This window comes from Enoplosus armatus, chromosome 12 (assembly GCF_043641665.1).
Source record: "Enoplosus armatus isolate fEnoArm2 chromosome 12, fEnoArm2.hap1, whole genome shotgun sequence".
Taxonomy (NCBI): domain Eukaryota; kingdom Metazoa; phylum Chordata; class Actinopteri; order Centrarchiformes; family Enoplosidae; genus Enoplosus; species Enoplosus armatus.
The window spans coordinates 2,603,065-2,625,542 of record NC_092191.1 but is presented as its reverse complement, the minus strand read 5'-3'; the positions used below and the strand labels follow the sequence as shown (position 1 = coordinate 2,625,542).

The window sequence follows — 22,478 nt, the reverse complement described above, 5'->3', positions numbered from 1 at the left end:
GAATAAATAAAGAGGGGAAAGATGGTGACTGCACATATTTAATATATATTTTATTCATTTTTCCTCCCTTGTATCATCCCTTTCTTCTCCCTCAGACTCTTGGTGCTCTGTCTCCCCCCGCCTCTCCTGGTCGTCCACCTTGTAAATCAGTTTGCTGCAGAAGCCCTCTCTGCTTTAGCCTGTCAGATTGAGACTTTACTCTGGCTGGCTAGGGGACTCCTTCCCTCTCCCTCGGCAAACACCGGGTTAGACTCATATCATGTTTCAAGCCATTACCAGCAAAGCCGAGCCCCGGGAAGGCAATGAGAGGAGAGCGGCCGGGGAATGGAAAGGAGAGGGCCAGAGGAACAGCCATCCATCACTCTCTGGCCCCCTGGTCCTCTCACCGCTGCTCCACCGAAACATTCACCAATAAGGCCGGGACGGAGGCAGAAGCCTTCCACGCCCAGGTGGGGATCAGAGCAACCAGACAGAGGAGAGAACAGACACCAATGGAGAGATGAGAAGAGGGAGAGCAAGTCTAGTGGATTTTTATGTCATTAGAGCCTGGTATGACAGCTTCATCTGCCCCGGCAACAGGCAAAGAGAAAATGAATATGGGATGTGGGATGGTGTTGGTGGAGGAGACAGACAGAAAAGGAGGAGAGAGCAAATCACAGAATGTAAAGAAAGAAAGTAAAAGAACAAAAAAAAAACAGAAAGCTAGAAAAAGAAGCAGACCATTAGTTCTAGTACCTGATTGTACCAGAACAGCTACAGAGATCACGTGATATAATAAAAAGCCTCAGAGCAGCTACTAAAGGTGAGCTTGTTTTGTCAACTGTTGTTTTACACTACCATTATTATTATTATTATTATTATTATTATGTTTATCTCTTTATCCATTCATATATAGATAGTTGTTGTTCATTAGTTAGATTTGGACAGGCAAACAATTCAATCAATGTACTTATTTGTTTATCTATTTTCTTAAAAAAGTGTATTCCAGTATGTGTAGTGCCACACATGTCAAATCATGGCATACCTGAGAAGTCTAACTGAAACTCAAAATAAAAAACTGAAAGGGAGGAAAAATAAGCAAAAACAGTCGAATCGAATTCTCAGAGCTTAGAGAGAGACGGAAAGTCAAACAGAGCTAAAATAAGCTGCAAAGACTGAATATGATGCTGGTTGAAATATTTGACAAACACCCAGCAGTGACAGCACCTGAGACAGGAACACACAGCGTTAGTGAGATATGCTGAGGGAAAATCATCTCCAGAGTACTCCACAAACATCCTTCACATTCTTCAAATCAGCTAGCATGCATACAACCTGTTGTTGTAATTAAATCCTAATTCCTTCAGGCAAGTTGACAATTTACTCTTGTAAATAGGTTGTACATGCTCTAGTATTTTAGACACTGCAAGTCCTTTACTAAATTGCTTCCGACATATCTTGCAGGGATTTGTCGAGGCAGGTTGTTAATTGGTCCCGTTTAATCATCGCCTCAATGAAACCAGTTCAGTTCAGTCATTTTATTATCCCAGATGGGCAGTCAGGGGCACAAGATAGCAAACAACAAGTACAAAAATGTAATAATAATAATATCATAATACAACCAAACAATCTCTAAAATGCTAAATGAAATCACGGTTAACAACTTTAAACGACACACAGACACAAACGAGAGCAGCGCCCCACCATGACCAGTATAAACAATGACTTTGAAGTTGAGAAGCATTTATCTCCTCCAGGGTTGGTTCACTGCAGTGCATCAATTTATGCATCAATGACAGTAACCTGATTGCAGTAATTGAGTCAATTGCTCCTCTCCAAGTTTGTGTTTTTTGAGAACCTTTGTAAGTGAGACTGTAATGTTCCACTGAGGTTTAACATACTTTACTTGTACAGCCTGCAGGTAAGATATCCTCTGAGACTCTTTTGCTACAACAGACAGAGTCAGGAAGACAGCCAGCTAAGTATATATTTTATCCAACTTGTAACCCTTATACAGGTCTAAGACGTAACTTCAATGAGCCTCTCTTCCTGGCTGTCACAGGATCAAGACTTCACCAGGCCTCATTGTAGTGCTGCTTATAATCCACCTGGGGCTTAAAAACAGTAGATATCTAACCGAGGGTCGTCCCTTTTTGCAAGTAAATCCAAAGGCTTACAAAGCAATAAACTAAGAACCCTGCAGGAATGCCTGGCTAGCTATTTTTATGCATTTGACACACCTATAAATGAGAGCTGTGTCTTTTGTCTTTTGCTGCTGTGTAGTAAATGAAGTCAGAGAAGTTGGACTGAGCTGAAGTGGGTTTTGGTCCATTTAAAGCAGCAGCGCTAAAACACAACCAATAAGGTGCCAACACGTCCTGCGGGGATGAAAGACAAATATTAGCTGTCTCAGAGAAGACCTGTCCACATGCCCAGCAATCTGTGTCCAAAACTGGAGAGATGGATATATATATATATATATATATATATATATATATATATATAGCTACCTGTACACCTGAATGACTCATAAATCACAGTAACTTCATTGTTTATTAATGCAGAGCCACAGAGGTTTGAATGCAATGTAATTCGCTTTCCTGCTTTTGTCGCAAAGGAGCAATAACTGCCACAGCTGGACCAGGCCTCTCATGCAAGCCATACATCAACACAGCTGCTGGCCAAAATCCCCCAAATGATTCTATCTGGTGCCAAATAGGATGTGGAGGAGCGATTGGGAGGGGGGTGATCCAGCGAATTAAACTCTAAGCAAGAAAGAGAAGGAGAGAAGAGAGCAGGAGGAGAATGAGGGTAGAAAAAAAAGCATTTCTGTAAAGGTTAATGTGTGTTTGGATGTTGGTTGCCGGAGGGTATCTAGCACTAATGAGTGTGAGAGAAAGTTCCAGAACAAGATGGCATTTGCCCTTATTTCTAATGGCAGAGGAGAGAAGGGGGCAAGGAAGGACTGATGGCTGGATGGAAGGAAGGGAAGAAAGACAAAAGTAAATGGAAGGACAGATTTCCAGCTGTCATCACAGACAGTGACTGCTGATCACGCTGGACACAGAGACGGACTTTGTCGTCTGCCCATCCATCTCTTTTGCTCTGCTACAAACATGTTTGAATAGGGATTTTATTTTGCCAATGTTAAGTTGGTCTTCCTTCGCTTTGTTTGTCATTTTCTAGAAAAACTATGCCATGACTCAGGAAACGAGTCAGACCACAGTCAAAACCGCAGGCGTCCGAGAAAGACTTTCATTCACAATCATTACAAATACATCAGAAGACGTTTTCTGAGCATCATATACATTCAGGAATTACCTTTTGTATCATGTTTGTTTAACTTTTAGGTCAAACACAAAATCAAAAGTTACAAATCATGCCTGAAGAACGTTTTTCTGTATGTGCCTGGTGTTCAATATATTTATTGGTAAATGAATTCGGGACTGGAATTAATGGAAAGCCATCTTGGAACACAGAATATAATACAGGTAATACACTTATACATTGTTGTCTTTTAGTCTCAGACACATCAATATTGACCAATTATAGCAAATGGTTATAGAATTGGATTTGGTGTATAACGCTCTGCTCTTTGAGGGAGCTCTGAAAGGCCGTAGTCCAGTGCTACATACTGTTTGTTCTGTACTGTCACTGGCAATTCAGTGAGCTCAGTTAGTGAAGTCTTTTGAGTTAAGGTCATGTATTGCGTTATGGTTCTGAACATTACTAGTTTACTTTCATATTTCAATCCTAAATGGTTGCAGGGATTATGAAGACAACACATGACATGTGAATGTTCCTCCAAATTCTTATAATCGCAGCACTGCTGCAGTCAATTTTCCCATTTGCGTCAGAATGGAAGGCAATTAAAGCCATTACCCCGAACAGTAACAATCAGGCTTACGTGACTCTGAGTCTCACATCCATGCCAATAAGCCTGCTGTTTCAAATCACATGCATAGTTGTGATGAAATGGCAACTATCCATTTGTGGTGGTAAAGAGAAGAGAAATGACGCTGTACCTTTGACATTTCACTGAGAACTGTAGAATTGATAGCAATTGTTTTACATGAATAACAATTTAGTGTAGACTTTGTAATAAGGGTGCCATTTACACAGGAGAACATTTTAGGTGTGTATGAGATCCTTTTACCCTTTTAAATAGTCAGCTCACCTAGCACAATGCGTTGTGTTAACACATGGTGTTGAATATAACAAGGGATTCAAAGGGTGTGTGATGAATAAGTAAAGGCTCAAAGCACAAAAAACACTAAACTGGTCTCTTTAGAGAAGTTGTGAAGATTTCTTAGAAGTTGGTGAGTAGTAATCGTGCAAAAGGAACAAGATGTATGAAGGTTAGGGAAATTATTATAATGTCAGTGATGAGGTTGACGAAAGCCTTTGACAGGGAACAAAAATGTGTAACGTGCTTCTGATGATTAAACAACTGAGAGAGAGGCTTAGTGGTTTTGTTGTTACGAAGAGAAAGGTGGAGGAGGGGCAAGAGAGAGAGAGAGATGGAGAGAGGCAGAGAGAGAACAGGGTCAGTGGTGAAGTCACATTAATCCCATTGAAGCCCTGTTCAGGAGGTTAATGGTCTCTCTGTGCACTGTGACGTCTGTATAAGTGAGCCGGTAGGCGTTTTAAGACCGTAATACTGGACCAAACCCGATCGGTCTCGCACTCAAACCGGATGATGTTTCATTTGCTTTACATACAGCTTATTTGGGACGGGATGTAACATTGCTGGCTCACATACAGATGTACACAAAGCCACACATGCAATCCTGACATCAGCTGGTGCCCTTGAATTCTGATTACTGTATGAGACACAGAGACAAAACTCACAGCAATTATGTTCCTATTCAAATGTGCAATTTTAAACTCAATTTCTCAGATTTCAGCTAAATAAAATGTGAATCAACCACCTTCAGGCAAATACATTCGAGAGGATGTGACAAGATAAGCAAGCGAGCTCCAGTAACTCTGATATATGACATTTGAACTGATGCTTCTCATCAAAGATATTGCCTTCTCTGTTTTTTTATATTATGTGATGTGTAATTTTCCACGTGTTTTTAGGCGGGATTTTTTAAATTAACTATATATTTATTATATAACACCAACCAGAGGAAACCCTGAAAACTTAGACGTCTGGTACATCCATGCACAACAGGGAGAGAGAAATATTATAACAATATAGGCCACAGGTCAAAGCTCTGATGTCAGTTCCCCACAGAAAACAGTACAATGCTTTTAATGGTGCAAGATGTAAGCGTACAGAATGAGCATCTTTACAAATGAGTGGGAAGGTTATCATGTATGTTCTCTACTCAAACATAACCACAATGAATATTCAGTGTGTAGCTCCTCTGACAGTGCACACACATCGACTTACAGGCCTACTGTGTCTCACTGCAGAGATGTGAGAGATTTATTATTAATGTTGTGGTGTCAATGTAGAATTTAATAGGCGTATGAGTAGGTTTATTCAATGTACTCTCATATAGCTAATGTATAATATATAGGAGAGCATACACATGCACTAGTACTACATAGTACTACAATGACGCAAGCTGCCAAATGTCAAAGGGAGCGCTAATAGGAATGAGACATACACAAGACAGAGCTTTAGTTCATGTAGGCCATTCATGGTTCAGTTGAACCTCCCTCTCTTACACTGACAGAGAAAAAAAAATGAAAAATTGATGGATGTAATCTGAAGCATTGAGGTGAATCATGCAGATTTTTTATGGTTTAAAATTGTAATCAATTTTTAGAAATCATTATTAATTTAAGGCCTTGCATATTCTACCTTCCTTTAGGGTTGGCAGGATAAAAGGTAACAAAAAGACATGTTTTATATATTTTCTTTCTCTTTCCAATTAATGTTGTTTGGGAAATCAGGCAATTACATGTTTATGGTCTTGGAAATGATGTTCCTGATTTGTAGATGGTCAACATGAGAAGTGTTAAACTCTTGAGCATCATAACATCAACAGTCTCTGCAGTTAACAGCACTTGTAGTAGGTAAACCGGCCAGATATGAGCGGGCCCCTGAATATGGTACACTTTCTGTATTCTGGAGTCTAATACTCATAAAACATCAAAGTGATGACATAGTTTTAGCTGGTTTTGGAGACCAATCTCAGTTCTACATACGGACATCTAGCATTAAACAAAGACCCACCTGAAGATAAAATGGCTAGTTAAACTAGTTTGATTCTTTTTAGAAAAACTTAAGTTTGCAAATGCATTTTTTTAACAGCTCCAAATCCATTCTACTCACCAAACATGTTTTCCTGAAACCTGCCACAACACAGTCTTGTTTCCTTGTACATACTAGAGTCAAGTTAAAATTTAATGATAAAAAGCGACAGTAGCTTTCCACAGAGTATGACAGCAGACACAATTTGGTTCAAAAGGAGAGGGATGACAGATATTCTCAAAGCTCACTGTTGTTCATCAGGAAACCAATTTTTAATGTTACTAGTCTTTCATTTGTCTTTCCAGGGAAGGCGGGTGTTACTGCTCAAGATAACTACGACTTTTTTCACTATTTTGCTGATTCCACAAATGTAAAATGCTTAATTTTCTGTCCACCGGTGTATTTCACCATTGAGTGACATCAACTTCAAATAGAAATATGCCAGATTGTTATTTGCCCTGTAATAGAAAATCCAGAGTGAGACCGCTGTAGCTCCCCATGGTATACCACGGAAAGATCAACCGGTCTCATCCAGTCATGGTCAATAAAAGATGTCTTTATACAGAAAAAAGTAGGCGTTAACTTCACAACGCCACAGTGGCTTCAAACATGCAATCGCCGCCTCTTTCTTTATTCAACACCCGCTGTAGCCCGACCAGCAGCTCACACCCTGATTAGGATGAGTGACTTGTGCTGAGATAATTATCATCCGATCTAATTGGAGCTGAGTTGACGCTTCACATGCGGTTCGTTATTTGAAGTGAGCTGCCGACTCCGTGTCCCTGCGTCCTCACTGACAGCTCCTGCCTGTCCATCTTCCTCTGTGTTCCTCTCAGGGCACCGAGCCAGGAGAGTGATGCCCCAGCTGTCTGTGTGTGGAGGGGGTTTGTGTGTGTGTGTGTGTGTGTATGCAAGTGGTTTGCGTTTGTGAAACGGTGAGAACAGAAGAGAGCGAGCGAGAGCAGGCGTTGGACATCAGTCACCGCTGACAAGTGGCGGACGGAGTGTTGACAGCTCATGAGTCTGACGTGTTCATCTCCGCAGGAATGAAGCACAAATGGCTTCTAATAGCATAAAAAGTTATGTTTTTATATACAAAGAAATTACATAAATACTAATAATGGTATGAAAAGTCAGGGGGCTACCAAAGTCATTAGGATTTATTGTCCGGGAACCATAAATGTCAGTACAAACGTTTGACCCGTGCCATATCACAGAGGTTAAGTTATTTCACTGGACAAGTGAATACTTTGACGTCCTGGTGGAGCTGGATGAAACGTAGGGATTACAAAAGTCATTAGGATCTATCCTCTGGGAACTATGACAGTCTGCACCAAATTTCACTGCGATACATCTAATATTTGTTGAAATATTTCAGTCTGGACAAAAGTGGTGGAATGATTGATCGACCAACATTATGCCGCTAGTGTGCCAACCAGTCTACTTTATGTCACCGCTGCGTGGGTGTTGCATGTTCGTGGGTTTCCTGTGGGTGCTCTACTTTCCTCCCACACTCCAAACACATGCAGATTAGCTGAACTAGAAACTCTTTGTTGCCTGAAGTGTAAATCTGAGTCTGAATGTGTTTTTCTATGTGTTAGCCCGGTGAGCTGAGTCCATGCTGGAATATGCATTGCCTGCCTGCAACCCAGGACAGGAAAAGTAGATCTATAAAAAGGATGGATTGATGGACCTTTTAGGTTAACATGCCTCTCTGTTTCTGCTGTGTCACTTTAACATAGGCTACACACATAGGCTGGGACTTTGCTCGTTTTACCTGGACAGCGATATCCAACCACTTTACGAGCCGACCGCTCAACAATGGCTGAATATGTGAGTAAAACCTGAAGACCGGAGAAGGAGCACTCCCCTACGGTATGTGTTCTGTATCAGCCTTGTGTTTGTTTTAGCTGCAGGTCTGTTGGTGTGCAAACAAAAACTAGCTGTACTGATCCTCACAATAAAAAAGCACAAACGATAACTATACCTGCACACTACTGGATGTGTTACGTGTGATTTTGAGGGAGATCACAGGGATTTTGTTTTCTAGCATGAATGGCCATCTGGTATTACACACAAAAGCCCTTTTCTGACAGCATTGGTTTCTACCGGGTAGGTTGTGTGTCACAGATGCACCCAGTGATATTAATCCTGCCTGGATCAAATCAACTGCAAATTACAGAGTGAGTACAGTTTTGTATCCTACTGTAGGAGAAACAAATGACAATTATATATTTAATGATTTTAATGACATTTTTAAAATAGATGAATGAAGATATAATATTGATATGATAATGCCGGTTATAATATGAATTCCAATATGAGATGTCGAAGCTCAGATGTTCAAGAAACTAATCCTGTCTGAAGGGCATAAAAATTAATTTCAAACTTAGCCAGGTCAAATGGAGCTTTAGAAAAAGTCATACGAGTAAATGACTGCAGGCCATTCTGTTACATTATCAGACTTATGTTGGATGTGCTAACTAGCTAGTTACAGTGACAAGCAGCAGACGTTAAACCCTCATATCCCATAAATAGATGTGCCACCGCTGGAGCTAGCAATTTAGTTGCTAACGAGCAAACCATATTGTATCAGACTGCGCTCGCCACCTTGCAAACAGCTGACACTGCTAACCCCCCTGAGCCCATTTCTATAAACAGCACCAGAACCTCGCCATCCATCACTCACCACCAAATCAACTCCAGCTGGGTGTAATGTAAATGTAAATGAACTGAGTGGGCAGAGAGGAGAAGATGGAGGGAGACTGAAGGGACAGCTCACTGTTGCTAGATGGATGAGAGAGGCTGGCTTCCTTCTGCCTTCATCTTACCCAGTGGAAAGGTTCCCTCCAGCCAATTCTCCTCCTGCCCCCTCAATGCATTTATTCCTCCCTATTATCCTGTTTTTACTTCCCCTCCATTCTTGTTTCCGTTCTTTCCTTCCTTGCCTTTTGCTCTTTACTCAAACCTGTCTGTCTGCTTCTTGTCCTCCTGCATTGCTTGGAGGATGGTTCTGCGTTTTTCTTTTTTCTTACATTTCCCTTTTTTCCCTTGAATCCTAAGTCATTGAGCCTAGAGAGAAAGCATCGGAGTCCACCTGTCATCAGTAGATCTGTGTCTCTTACAGACAACCCACCAGTTCACCGTGCTCGTCACAGAAAGTCTGTGAGACAGCTGTCAGGAGTGTCTCGAGGTCAGAGAGAAGCAAGAGAGAACAGGTAGAGAGTGATGAAGAAAACATGACAGAAAACGAATCAACATCGATTGGTTTGATAAACGTTGAAGTCATTTGTCACAAGAAGATGCCAAATATTTGCTGAAACAACAAAACAAACTATTTGCAGCTCTGGAACTGCCATTTTATAGATCAAAAGACAAACCGATGAATCCAAAACGTTACTGACAGATCATTCGATAATGAAAAAGAGAGAGAGAGAGATGGTGAAACATGTTGATAGGGAATACTGATACTGTCTAGACACACACACACAAACACATGCTCCACGTCAGGCTCCAAAAGAGAAATGATGTAACCATCTGCCCCAAGGACAGAGCTGAGAGGAGCAACGTCTAGCATATGACACCGAGCTTACCAGTTTCTGTGTGTGCGCGTGGATGAACGTGTGTGTGATTGAGGCGTGTTTCCCATCAAGGTGAAAGTGACCTTCTGGAAAGCTTCCTGTTTAGCTGGAAACCTCCTGTGTGGTAACATAATAAGTAATGCGCAGTTTAACAGCTCTTATTTCCTGGAAAATAGCCTCCTGCATCTTTAGACTCACATAACTGAGGCCTCCATTTGCTGTTACTTAGCATAATAAGATACAGTGCAATGACAGCATCTGCAAAATAAACAAACACAATACAGGAAATAATTTATCACTAAGCTTAACATCCTAAATCCTCCCTAACTGTAATGTTTCCAAAATAAAACCATCTTCCATTGACACTAAAGTCGCCGTCTCGACGGCCTCCTCTGTGCTTCTTTGTTCTATTTCCTCCTGCACTGTCAGCTCCAAGGCCTCCACCAGAAAAGCCAGCTCCACGCAGCCTCCCAGAGAGAAGCTGGCAACAATCTTTGAAGCTAAAAATAACCGCAGCAAAATGCAGCGAGCTCGGGATAATCAGAACCCACGCCCATATGCAGGCCCCCGTGCTCGCAGGGCCGCCTGCTAAACTGCTGAGTGGCAAAAGACCACAATCACACTGGGATCAATATCTCTTACAGGGCAGAGGATGGCTGAGGTGGCTCATATAATGCGCATGAAAAACGTGCCACCAGACGCTGACACACCCACATACAAAGAATCATTATAACTAACCGAGAGGGAGGCTCTCTTGCTGGTACTGATGTCAAAATTAATGGGCAGGAAAATGGATTTATTAGATTAGCTTCAGGTGCTCTTTAGTCAGGCCCTCATTTCAGAAGATCATTTTCACAAACAATAGTCTTAAAACATCTCCTGGGTCAGCGGTAGAATAATTCAAATATTCAAATTCTCAACATCATAATTCTTGAGAAATGTATTATATCAGCTGCATTTTTGACACCTTTTTATGTCCAGCATGTTTTCAGTAAACCCACTGAATGTGTTTGCATTCTGTAATGGCCTCTCGATTTCGATCCACCTTTCCCTCGTGGGATTCAAAATGCAGAAGATAACAAGGGATTCACAGGAAACAATATATGCACTTCCTGTATGCGACGCAGAAGAAGCCAGTGCATGTGTGCCTCTCGCGTAAACATGACATTGTTGACGGTCTTTAGTCAAATTTAACTTCTTCTGTTGCTTTTCTGATAAAATGGCCGCTCAAGTAGTGTTTGCTGCCCCCAGTGATCGATACACATCCTGTACTAGCTGTTACCACCAGTAACCACAGCTGTCGCCAAACCAACAGGGATGGAAATATTAAGGATTTTAACTTTAAATGAAAGGAAAATGTCCTTAACTATCAAAAATAAAAGTACTCATTGCCCAGAATGGTCCTATTCAGAATGTTATGTTATCATTTATATCATTGGGTTACCATTACTGATCCATAAGAAGGCTTTTAATGCTGCAACTGTTTATTGTGGAGCTCATTTTAACAATTCTATATACTATTGGGTAGTTAAGTGTATATCTATAAGCTGATCATAATGCATGTAAAATTTTAACCTGCAAAACAGCTGTAAGATACGTTTTCATAAGTAAAAAGTACTAGTATCATATATTCATATGAAAATACACAAGTACCTCAAAATTGTTCTTGTGCAGTACTGGAGTAAATCTACTTAAGTAACTTTCCACCACAACAGACGACCACTTGAATTCTGACCGAATAGGTTCAAAGGCTTCCACTGCAATCACTGAACAGGAGGTGTTCATTTCACTTTCATTCATTTTTTGAATTCATAAAAATGCAAATGTTCTTTTTGTTGAAAAGGATAACTTTTGAGAGTTCCCTCGCATACAACCGCTCTTAATGACACTCCAGCAAGTCCAGTCAACATCAGCAGCAGGAGTACCGGTAATATGAATCAGAGAAGCTGACCTTGAGAGACAGGCAGAGAGGGGAGGGAGGGGGGAGAGGGAGGGAGGAATGGCAGGGTAGAGGAGGAAGAAATTCAATCATACAGCTCCGCCAATGAAAGAAATCATATCGGGCTAGAATTGTTTCAGGCCTGAATTGTTGGGCTCCCCGCAAGCTCTGTGTACACTGAGGTTTAATAATTACAGTCTAAGCATTTTATCTTCCCTAATAGCGTTGTTTACTGCCAGGTGCCAGCAGCATAATGAGCAGAAGGCAGGGGGAGAGGCTTGTCTTCACACCAATGCATCACTGGTGTATATTTTAAGCTTGAAGCATAAAACTGGGAGAGGTCAAACTGTGTCACTTGGCTTATGTGACCTAAAGTTGATGTCAGTTGACAAATTTAGCTTGGCACATTACTAAATCTGTCTTTCTAAAAGGATTGAAGGAATAAATAAGAGAGCTAAATGAGACACAAACAATGACTCATACAATAGAGTATGGTACATTCTGCATTTACAAATGATGCATTTGAGTTGGCATATATTAATAATGCTCATGGAGTCTGTTAAGGCACACCTATGGTTATAAAAAGGTTTTTTCTTCAACATCTTGACTTTCTAAATATTTTTGTGTTGAGTAGTAGTGGTGGTAGTAGTAGTAGAAGTACTGCACCACTGTATTGTATTGGCTTGGCAACCTGACGTCAAAAGTAACCATCACTTCATTTACTCAAGTATACTCTTACTTATAAACTCATCTTATAGACTCCTCCCCATGAGGTTTTGTGGAGCGATAACAACGTCACGCTACTTCTGCTTTTTCTACTGACAGTCATAATTTGCTTGACATGAAGAAGTCGCTTGCCAGGAAATGGCAAACATTTTAAGCATTTGAACAAATGACCATTGTTGTGATTTTTTTTCCCCAGTGCATCCACAAGTCAGTTTGGTAGTTGGAGTTTCCTCCACCCATTCGTCACGGTTCACACTCCCCCTGAAATAACTACAGAGAAACAAGCTGCAACACTAGCTGTTGGCTATGGTTGAACTCATAACAGTCGGATATTTATTTGCTTACTTGTGTTAAACGGTTTGCTGCTGTAGGCCAGCTGACAGATTTAATAAGAGAGAGAGCCAAAGGTGGGCTGTGGGAGGAGGGGGTGTAGATTATTGCCTCTTTGGAAACCTCTCTTATTAAATAAGCCACAAAAATCAATATGTATTTCTTATATGCTCTCTGATGTATAAAATGTGGAAACAAAATATGAGGTTTTAGGCTTAATTTACATCCTGCTTTATGAAATCTTTCAGAGTAAATACAAGAGGGTATTCAGTACTTCTGAGTAAAGACAAGACATTCATAGATTAGTTGCTGGTCTTTGTCAGGATGGGACAACTCAATGCCAGTCCAATTCCACCAGTGAATACAAAGGAAATTCCAGCTTATGATATAAGTGGTGTAATGTAAATTAATGGTTTGGCGTGAAACCTGCTGATGACGCTAAAGGTCGGGCTGGGGGGTAGTTCTGGGTTACTGCTGTTGCTGCATGGCTAAACTAGTACGGTGTCCTTTAGTAAACAGTCTGAAAGTTAAGCCAAAGTAGTCTTTAGTGTCACAACAAGAATCTAACACCACATTTCCCATCAGCAGTTCCAAGCAAACATATGAGAGAACGGGGACATTGGAGCAGTTAGCTAGCAGGTGGCAGCCTCCTCTGGAGAGCTGGCGCAGGGCAGGTGGATCCCAGAAAAGGAATTAACTTCTCTTACATCTCGTGAGCTGTTACCTTCCCCGCCACTGGCTCCAATAAAATGGAGGAAGCCTCATCTAATCAAGACAGCTTAAACCTGAATTCATTATTAAAAGCTCCTCTGAAGTTAGCAGCAGTATTTAACCACTTTGTACTTCATCATCATCATCTGGACAGGGCTGATAGATGTGTTTGGGAGGGGGTTGGGGGGGGGGACAGGAGAGACTAAGTAAAAGAAGAGAGGCAATAGAATTGGCAGTCATGAAGCAATTTTCTTAAAAATTTCAGAACACCTTTTGACTTTCTTTTCCTCGCCACCCAGTGTGGGGAATGAAGGCATCCTGAACACCTTCATTCACTGAAGACGTTTGCATGTATGGAGAATTGCTCAGCCTGGGATAATTCGTCAAAGGGCCATCTTCAATTATTAACACTTTCCTCTACATATTGAACATGTTTCTCTTTCGCATCATTAATATTTTATCACTCATCCCCCTGCAAGACATTTCATCAGAATGAATCAAAGTGACATTAAGCGTTATTCTCAAGGCATCTGCGCCAAATGAAAACGGGATGGTATGACAGGTTTTTGATGCGTTCGGTTAATGGTCAGGCACAGCAGTCTCAACAACTGCATAACAGACTGAAGAGGATTGTAAATTAAAAACTGTCTTGATCTTTTAGTGTGCAATTGGTTATAAGTTATCTTGGGAATTAAGTGGAATACAAATGCTTTGGTTTCCAGACATTTTGACTACAAGACCCTTGAGATGGGAATGCGTTTCAGGCCAAGTCGTGTTTGGAATTCATTCAATAACTGTGCATCATGGTTTACTACAGAATGTCAGAACTGGTTGGAAATTGGAAGAGTAGAATACACTGTAAAAAACAAGTCATTTAGTCTATTATGAAGCTCTAAAATCATGGACTGATTTACCCGTGAATTCTCAAACAAAATGAACAGGGGAAGGCTCCTTTGCAAAGGCAAATCACTCGACGACTGATGCTTTTTCAAGACTATATGTAAGACGAAATGACTTGTATGGAGGACATTTTGATTGATCGACAGTCATGCCTTAATGTGAATTAAATAATCATGAAATGACAAAGACCCAGGATGTGACGCCTCTTGAGCAGCCACTTTACAGACTCTGACGAGTGATACAATCCCAGGGCTTGAGAAAATATGACACATTTTCACAGATCACAACACAATATTCAAACTATGGATATCAAGTGCCACAATTCAGATGTCATATTTCAGTCACCATTTCATTCATATATCGCTTTCACCGAAAAGCTGTAAAAAAAAAAGCTCTTTCAGCTGCAAGGAAGCAATCAGACTTCAAGGATGGTGCTGATTACAGTTCTCATTCACCCAAGAGGTCACAGATGGGTCACACACATTGAACCCATATAGACACACTTAGACATGAGTGTGTGTACATGTGTGTGAATGGGCAGCTCGCACACACACACACACACACACATACCAACACAGAAAAAACCCATAGGGAACTTGTCACTAAGCAGCTCACAGAGAACTAATCCAAGTGTAAAGATTGTGAACTCTACAATCTTGTTTAAAACCTAAAATCTGGTTTAAAACCTAAAATCTCTCCCTATGAGATGATTAGTGCAACACAAACATTTACACTGATGCCCTCGGTGTTGGAATTTGGGTATTTTCTGTGTGGTAGGTCAACTGAAATAACAAAACTAAGAATATACAGTTATACTTTCAAGTCACACTTCCAGTGACAGACATGTTGAGGCAACTTATGGAGACTCATCCATAATTATGGGTTCAACTGTAACAATTTCCATCTTTGCCTTTGCTGTGGAATACATCTACTGTTGGATTGAAAGTCTTGAGAAAAACTGTGCCAGGATCAGATTACGCAACATGTATGACAGACTTCTGGTATTAGGAATGTCAATCAACAATAATGGCATCGAAAGCATCACAGAGTGGGTCATATACATCAAACCAGAGAAGAGAGAGAAGACCTTTTTGATAATGCATATCAGGGCCTCATAAGGTGTCTTAAGAACACCAGAAAAAACAACACATATCTGTACCCAGCACTTTTCAGTTCAGATACCCCATGTCTGTCGAATCAGGACCTTTTTAGACTGATGTCAACCTTAAAATCATCCTGGCTTTCAGCAAATGTCCTCATAAAGGGTTTTGGCTGAAGCTGTTGTTGAAATATGTATTTACTCATGTAATCCAAAACTATAGTTTTGCTGGAAACTACATATGTAGATAGTATAGTAGTCAGTATGCGAGTTTATGCTTCACCTGATACATTTCTTCATTGGTATTTTTAAAGCATTTTGACTTTGCCACAAGTAATTTACATTGAAGTTTGGTGAAAGTGCATAACTCATGATGGCATGATAAGCCATAAACACTAAGAAAAGATACAACGCCCCTGGACTTTACTGTTGTCACAAAAAGCAGCAAAAATTGTCACATCAGTGTTGTTAATATATGTGTAAACCATTTCCTGCCCCTTCGACGTACCCTTGAGGGATCCTGAAATACAGTTAAGAGAAAACATTCCCTTAAACATGTCACCTTAGCATCATTTAATGAAAAACATCCCCCCACAGACCATCTATCAAAACAATCCTTCAGCAGTCAGGCTGCTTGTAAACCCATGTACAGTGTGTGTGACTGATAGGTGGGCTAACGTAATTCTGTAGCTTCCACAGTCATGGTGATGGGCTGTTAATCTGGATTTAGGTTTCAGGGCCACTGTCTGACTGAAACCCAATCCCACTGAGTGGCTCAGGACGGAGACAAAGTCCTCAGACTGCACCAGAACACCTTCTGCAGCTTGGACCTGATCATGTAATAATCTACAATCAGAGACCGGGATGTACTGACCATCTTAGTTTCTTTAATGTTTTTCTCCAGTGCCTTGTCATAATTAAATAAACCTTTCTAGGGATTTACTCATTACTACATTGACTCATCTGGTCCTATTTACCAACATTATTAATTCCTTTTTCATTAAGCCTCTGCATGCTTATGACCTATTTCAATAACTGTTTTTAGATTCTGCTTATTATAGCAACAACATACACATGAAACGTCATCCATCTGATGTATCTTCTCGGTGTAATAAATCCTGTGCAGCATTTTACAAAGAAGTAATTGAAGTCATAAATTGTATGAGCACTCACGAACCTTGAAACAGAAATGTTTCCAATCATTTTCCCCAATTTCTCATTTATTTATTTTTTATTTCTATTTCAGTTTATGTGGAGCATTACTGCACTGCTGCTCATAACTTGTAATCTTAAGAGGGCTGATGAATAAGGGCACAGATCCGATTTCCAGTTCACTTGATCCAAGTGACATTATCGCTGAGACATCACCTGACATTTTGCCCTGTGGTGCGGAGGTCACTTGGCTTCCTATAATGGTATCATCTCTCCCAGGTCTCTGCTTCATTCTGCAGCTTAGAGCATGGGGATAGTTTAAGGTTTTGTAAAGTCCAACAGATTTAGATATGTCAATCATGCTTTCAACGTGACCTTTGCTAGAAGTGAGACGTCTCGACTATCATATTTTCCTACAGTTGTCAGATCTTGACTTTTTTACAGCTAGACAAGCGAGAATGTCACCAAATACCACCAAAGCTACAATGCACCTTCTGGAGGTACAGGTCATTCATTTTCTGCATAGAAAATAACAGCTGACTAGCAGTTGGAGCATTTCCAAGGCTTGAATGGCTTTGAAGAGGTTGAGTCATCAAGACAAAAGATAATAAACTGGGTTGGGACATAAACTTAAGGACAGAGGTCAGAAACAACTCCCAATTTCATTAAGAAGCATCCAATCACCAAGCTTAAAATTCAGTTGAGTGTGCTGCTAATGACAAGATAAAGATTATGCTTTGTAAAGACCAGATAATACACACAGCGCTTTATATGAATTTACTTTTCTGAATGAAATTTGGACGACATCTGCTACTAGAGCATGTTTTGCTCCCAGCTGCACCTATTGCTGACTTCTTGTCCATAGCAACAAAGGGACCATGATCGTAGTATTTGCAGCCATTTGCTATATGATTTTCAAGCAACATTGAAGATATTGTAGGATGGGGATTGGCATAAATGGGTATTTGCAAAATATACTTATATAACCAGCGGCGCATCTCACTTTGCAACTCTCGAGGCCGAAGCAAACTAGTGAGAACTCCACAGTCCAATGTGAGATAAAATCTATGTCCATGTCTATTTTTGACCCACAAAGACAGGGACAGCATCAATAAGAGCACACAGATGGCCTACTATACTTAAATTAATAGAATGTTCTCAGTTTCTGAGCCCAAGCCAACACAGCCAATTCAGTAATACCGCATAGCACATTCACACGTAATGGATAGTTAATGTGAAAATGATGGCCTTTTCAAATCAAAGCAGCATGTGGGTGATATAATAGAGGGGGTGGGAGGGTGTTTAGGGTTATCGAATGAGTTGGCTCTCCTGTAGTGGCAGAACTTTCTCAGGGAAGCTGGAAAAGGAGTGACATTTCCCCTTGGATATCAATCAACAAGGCTTAATGCTTTTCATGAGCACTGGCTGGAGAAATGACATTCTTTCTTTTAATGGTTAATTAATAAATGAAAGAATGATGATGAATGGACCCCATTTTTCCTCCTGGTAATGAAATGATACATGATTTTCCCGTATGTTTCTAATTATCAGAGGGACATTCCCTGGTCTCTGGTGTAATCTGGGGACGTTTTCATTGTCGTGGACACAAAAGAAGCAGTTGCATTCAAGAAGACAGAAGCCGTAGCAGAAGCACAGCAGCTGGAATTGGGTGATTAAGTGTATCAATGATCTGATATATGGCCACCATGTAATTATCAATAATTCAATAAGTGGCAGCCATTATGTATATCACACATTATAACAGACTATATGATGAGAATAATACTCAAGCTTAAATGCATTACAGAGCATTTAGGTCAGTACGAATACATTCATAACATACAACAAACGCGTATAGCTTATCTAATCGGTCCAGACCTTGACATTATGTAGTATAATATCATTGCAATATGAATGCAATTGTAATGTTAAATTAAACTGCAAGAGGAGATTGACAGTATATGACATGGCTGTACTACCTGTCTTCATCAAGTGCTTGTTGACTTGTGAGCTTTACTCCTGCACACATGGGAAAGAGCATGAGGTCACTGTGTTAAAAATATGACCCACTCCTGTCACTCTAAACTGTTTAGATATACTGTTTAGATACTGATTAGTCCAGGATCAGAGGCACGAGCATCACAAGCTTCCCTCTGCTTGTGATGTCCAGCACATTATGTGACACCATTTTGAGAGCAGAGAAATTTATCATGGAGAAAGCTGTGTGTATACAGTATGTGTGTGATGTGTGTGTGTGTATGTGTGTCATTGATTGCTGCAAGAAAATCCCCGTTGCACCAATCAATAGCATCACTTGAGTCAAGGACAGAGATGGCAAAAACAGAAGAAGAAGAATCAGCATCCATTAACAGATGGAATAGAACACACTTCTTTGACCTGATCATTCCAGATGCAACAAATAATCAGTTTATCCGAGCGTCAGCATGTTAGAGCCACAATATTATAAGCATCAAGAATGTTTGGAGGTTTACAGGAGGGAAACAACCCCTCAACACTTCAACTTTTAAACTTGGAGGTTGCAGCAAGTAAACAACACCACTTAGTGTACATACGAGTGCATGCATGCACCAATGAGTATAAATGATCTGTTAAAATTACTTGAAAGGGTTCACTGCAGCCCATGTGCCCTCGAAACAGGATTTAAACTAACATTTTATAAACTAATTCATGAGAAATCATGGTGCACCACACTCTGTCCTTATGTCTAAGTTATTGTTTTAACTTGATCTTATTCTTCCTCATCACAGAAATAATATCACCTAAATTACTGCACATTATACCTGTAAAAACCTTACATGACTTAAGCTTTGTACCAATGCTAACATCACCATACTCTATATCACCAAATACCTTGAGACCAAAGTTGTAACCCATTGTATGTACCACCATTTTAAAGTCATTCTATGTTGCTGGAAAGGACATCACAGCACCGCTTACAATGCCTCCAGCACATGATGCAGCAAAGGAAAGTTTAACCATCCACAGCAGAAAGACTGATTATTGAGTCCTGCAATAGTTCAGATAGCCTTGCTGTACCAATCAATACTATTGATCACTATTCTGAAACTACAAGAGTGTCAAAATGCAATATCCAAAACAGGATGGTAGTACATGTCAATTGCAAGCCAAACAGTATCTAAGAAACTGTAAAATGTCAACATTATCAGAAATAAATAAGTCCAAATATCAGTCTTGATGATAGAGAACCAACCAATGAACAAACCTGTGACACACTTAAGCCAGTATGAAAAAGCAACACACCTGTGATATGCCATTAGTTCATTTTCCCATTAATCTGTTCAATCAAGCCAACTCACGACATATCACTTCAAAGTTTTCAAAGACCAAAGACGTCCTTCTCCATTTCATTTCAAGCAAGAAAACAAAATTGCTCTTTAAATTCTGGGCATACAAAAGAACATGTGGCCAGCCTTTAGTGATACAGATGACTTACGTGTTTTGCGGTGGCCGTGCGTACGCGAGGAAAGTGTGGTGGTGACCGTCTCAGTAGTAGTATGCTCCGGGGTCCACATCTGTGTAGAGTCATGGAGTACAGTTGGATTGGACGGTGAGGGGCTAGATGTTGCCCCTCCAATTATGAAGGTCGTCCGTGGCGCTGCAGTGGTTGTAGTAAAACCCGAATGTCCACGTCCGTTATGATTTACAGGATTCCGAGGGGTTACTTGGCTACCCGAGGCTCCACCCTCTCTAGGGTTTTTCGTAGTGGTTGTAGCAGTGGAACGAGTTCTACCTTTCGCAACAGTTACAGTTCTAGGCGTGGGGTTCCCGCCATCAACTGTAGGAGTAGTTGTGGTGGTGGTAGTGTCGGGACTTTTGGGAATCCCGCTTGGCTTGGAGAGGAAGATAGGATCCTGACCTATTCGATTCGCATCCACCAGGTCTGTTGGCACGTAATCCCGTACTGTACCAACAACAATCCATTTCAGCAGCATCAGGCTCAATCCAAGGCCAATGAAGCCGATAAGTAAGGGGACCACACACAGCCATGTCTGCTGGCGAGGCCAAACCGCACAGCGAAGCGGACCCTGATCCTGGGCTTGGCCCTCACCACGGGCCCCTGATGCCCCAGAAGCTTCAGGTTCCTCCAGGATCACCGCCCCGGAAACAGCTGCACCAGAACACTCGCTCATCCTTCCCTGCCGTCCTTTATGGCTCATTGAGGGTTAACCCTGTGATAGGCATCGATAGCAAATGGCAGAAAGGTTCCCAACAATGCTGGACATTGAGAAGGGAAGAAATGGATACAAAAGGACCCCACACGAATCGGATGCTCAATAACACATACACAAATATGTAATCCAAGGATAGAGAGAAGGGGAGGGGTGCAGGAAATACATGCAGACACACAATCACAAACACAAGCACACACACTCACACTCAGAGACACCCAGTGAGAAATGGGAGAGCTGGTAGAGCTGCAGCTGTAGACAGATAATTGCCAGATTAGTCCACGTTTAGTCCTGCCAAACTCCCGATGTCCAACTGAAGCAACAGTAAACTTCAAAAAACGTTCACAGCAGGGTAAGCCAGAGGAGAAGAAGAAGTGATGCTTCTAACAGGGAGGAAGAGGGACAAAGAGAGAGACGGGAAGGAGAGATGGGTGGGATAGAACAGATTTACATCTGTGCATGTGTGGCATCTGTGTTCCGATGCCACTGCAGCAAAAACCCACAGCTATTTCTACTTAACATGCATGTATGTCCCCTCCATGTACAACCCTCGATGGGACAGTATTGTCTATTCAGGGCAGCGAAACTTGCAGGGTGGGTCTTGTTGCTTCCCCACCCTGTGCAGGACCAAAAAAATGAAAGATGTTTCCCAATGCAGCCTGTTCCAACAGCTTTAGCCGAGTCAGCGTCCCTCAGCTCCCAAAATCTGTCTCTTTCGTAACTGAAAGAGTGCGAGAGCAAAGAGATCTCTCGTTTTGCGTCTGTCAAACACTCTCCTTGGATTATCCACTATCTTTGATGCCCGATGCTTTTCACTCAGCCTCTCCTTTTTTTGAGGATTTTTTTATTTATCACTCTTTGGATCCAAACCCACTTTGTTTCCTTTATGTGTGTTCTAAATCCCAGTGAGGCTAAAAATAAAGCAGTAGAATCCAATTAATTTCCCAGATCCAGTCAAATTGCAAGACTTCAGATGAGGACAGAGAGAGGGAGAGAGGGGGAAAAAAAGAATGAGGGGTGTTGTCACGCAGTGGTATCACAGGGCGGATAAATCTGCAACTGCGACGCGTGATCCCGCTCCTTCTCCAGCCGGCTGTGGATCAGATTTCCCCAAGCTGTCCGCTCAGCGCCCTGCGGTCTCTGTATACTGTCCGTTAATACTGCAGCAAGCACTCAGAAAGCCTCTTCTCATCTATTTGCAGGGAACATTCCGCTACAGAGGGATAAAATGAGAGAGGAAGAGGATGAGAAGGAAGGAGTGGATGGAAATGATTGCAACAGAGAGAGCAGAAAGCAAGAGATAAGGAGAAAAAACACAAACAGGAGACCACAATGTTTAAAAATATCCCAGTGATTCTCTCTTCTCTCTTTCTGAGTGGTGTTCTTTCCTCAGTCCCTGAAAGCCTGTGCTCTTCCGAGTCAGCCTGTGATTTGTTGGTCGGGTTGCTGGGATCCTCTGCTCGTCCTTCCCTCCAGGATGCTTTCTTGGAGATGATTAGAAATGTGCGCCCCGCGCTGGGATGAGAACTTGCAACCGCAGCAGCAAATGCTCCCTAACCCCCTGTGGGGTTAGAAACATCCGACGATGCAGCTGTCTTTACCTGTGGCAATTGTCATGCAGACGCACATACAGCTGCCT

At 41.3% G+C, this 22,478-nt stretch overlaps 1 protein-coding gene across 1 annotated transcript in view; it reads right to left on the bottom strand.

The window, feature by feature from the left end:
- The window catches only part of LOC139294518 (pro-neuregulin-3, membrane-bound isoform), a 293,581-nt gene extending 272,754 nt beyond the window's left edge, over positions 1 to 20,827 (bottom strand). The window contains exon 1 of the mRNA XM_070916428.1: positions 20,104 to 20,827. Coding sequence (XP_070772529.1) covers positions 20,104 to 20,827 — 724 coding nt within the window. The remainder of the gene's footprint in view (positions 1 to 20,103) is intronic.
- Positions 20,828 to 22,478: the final 1,651 nt, after the last annotated feature.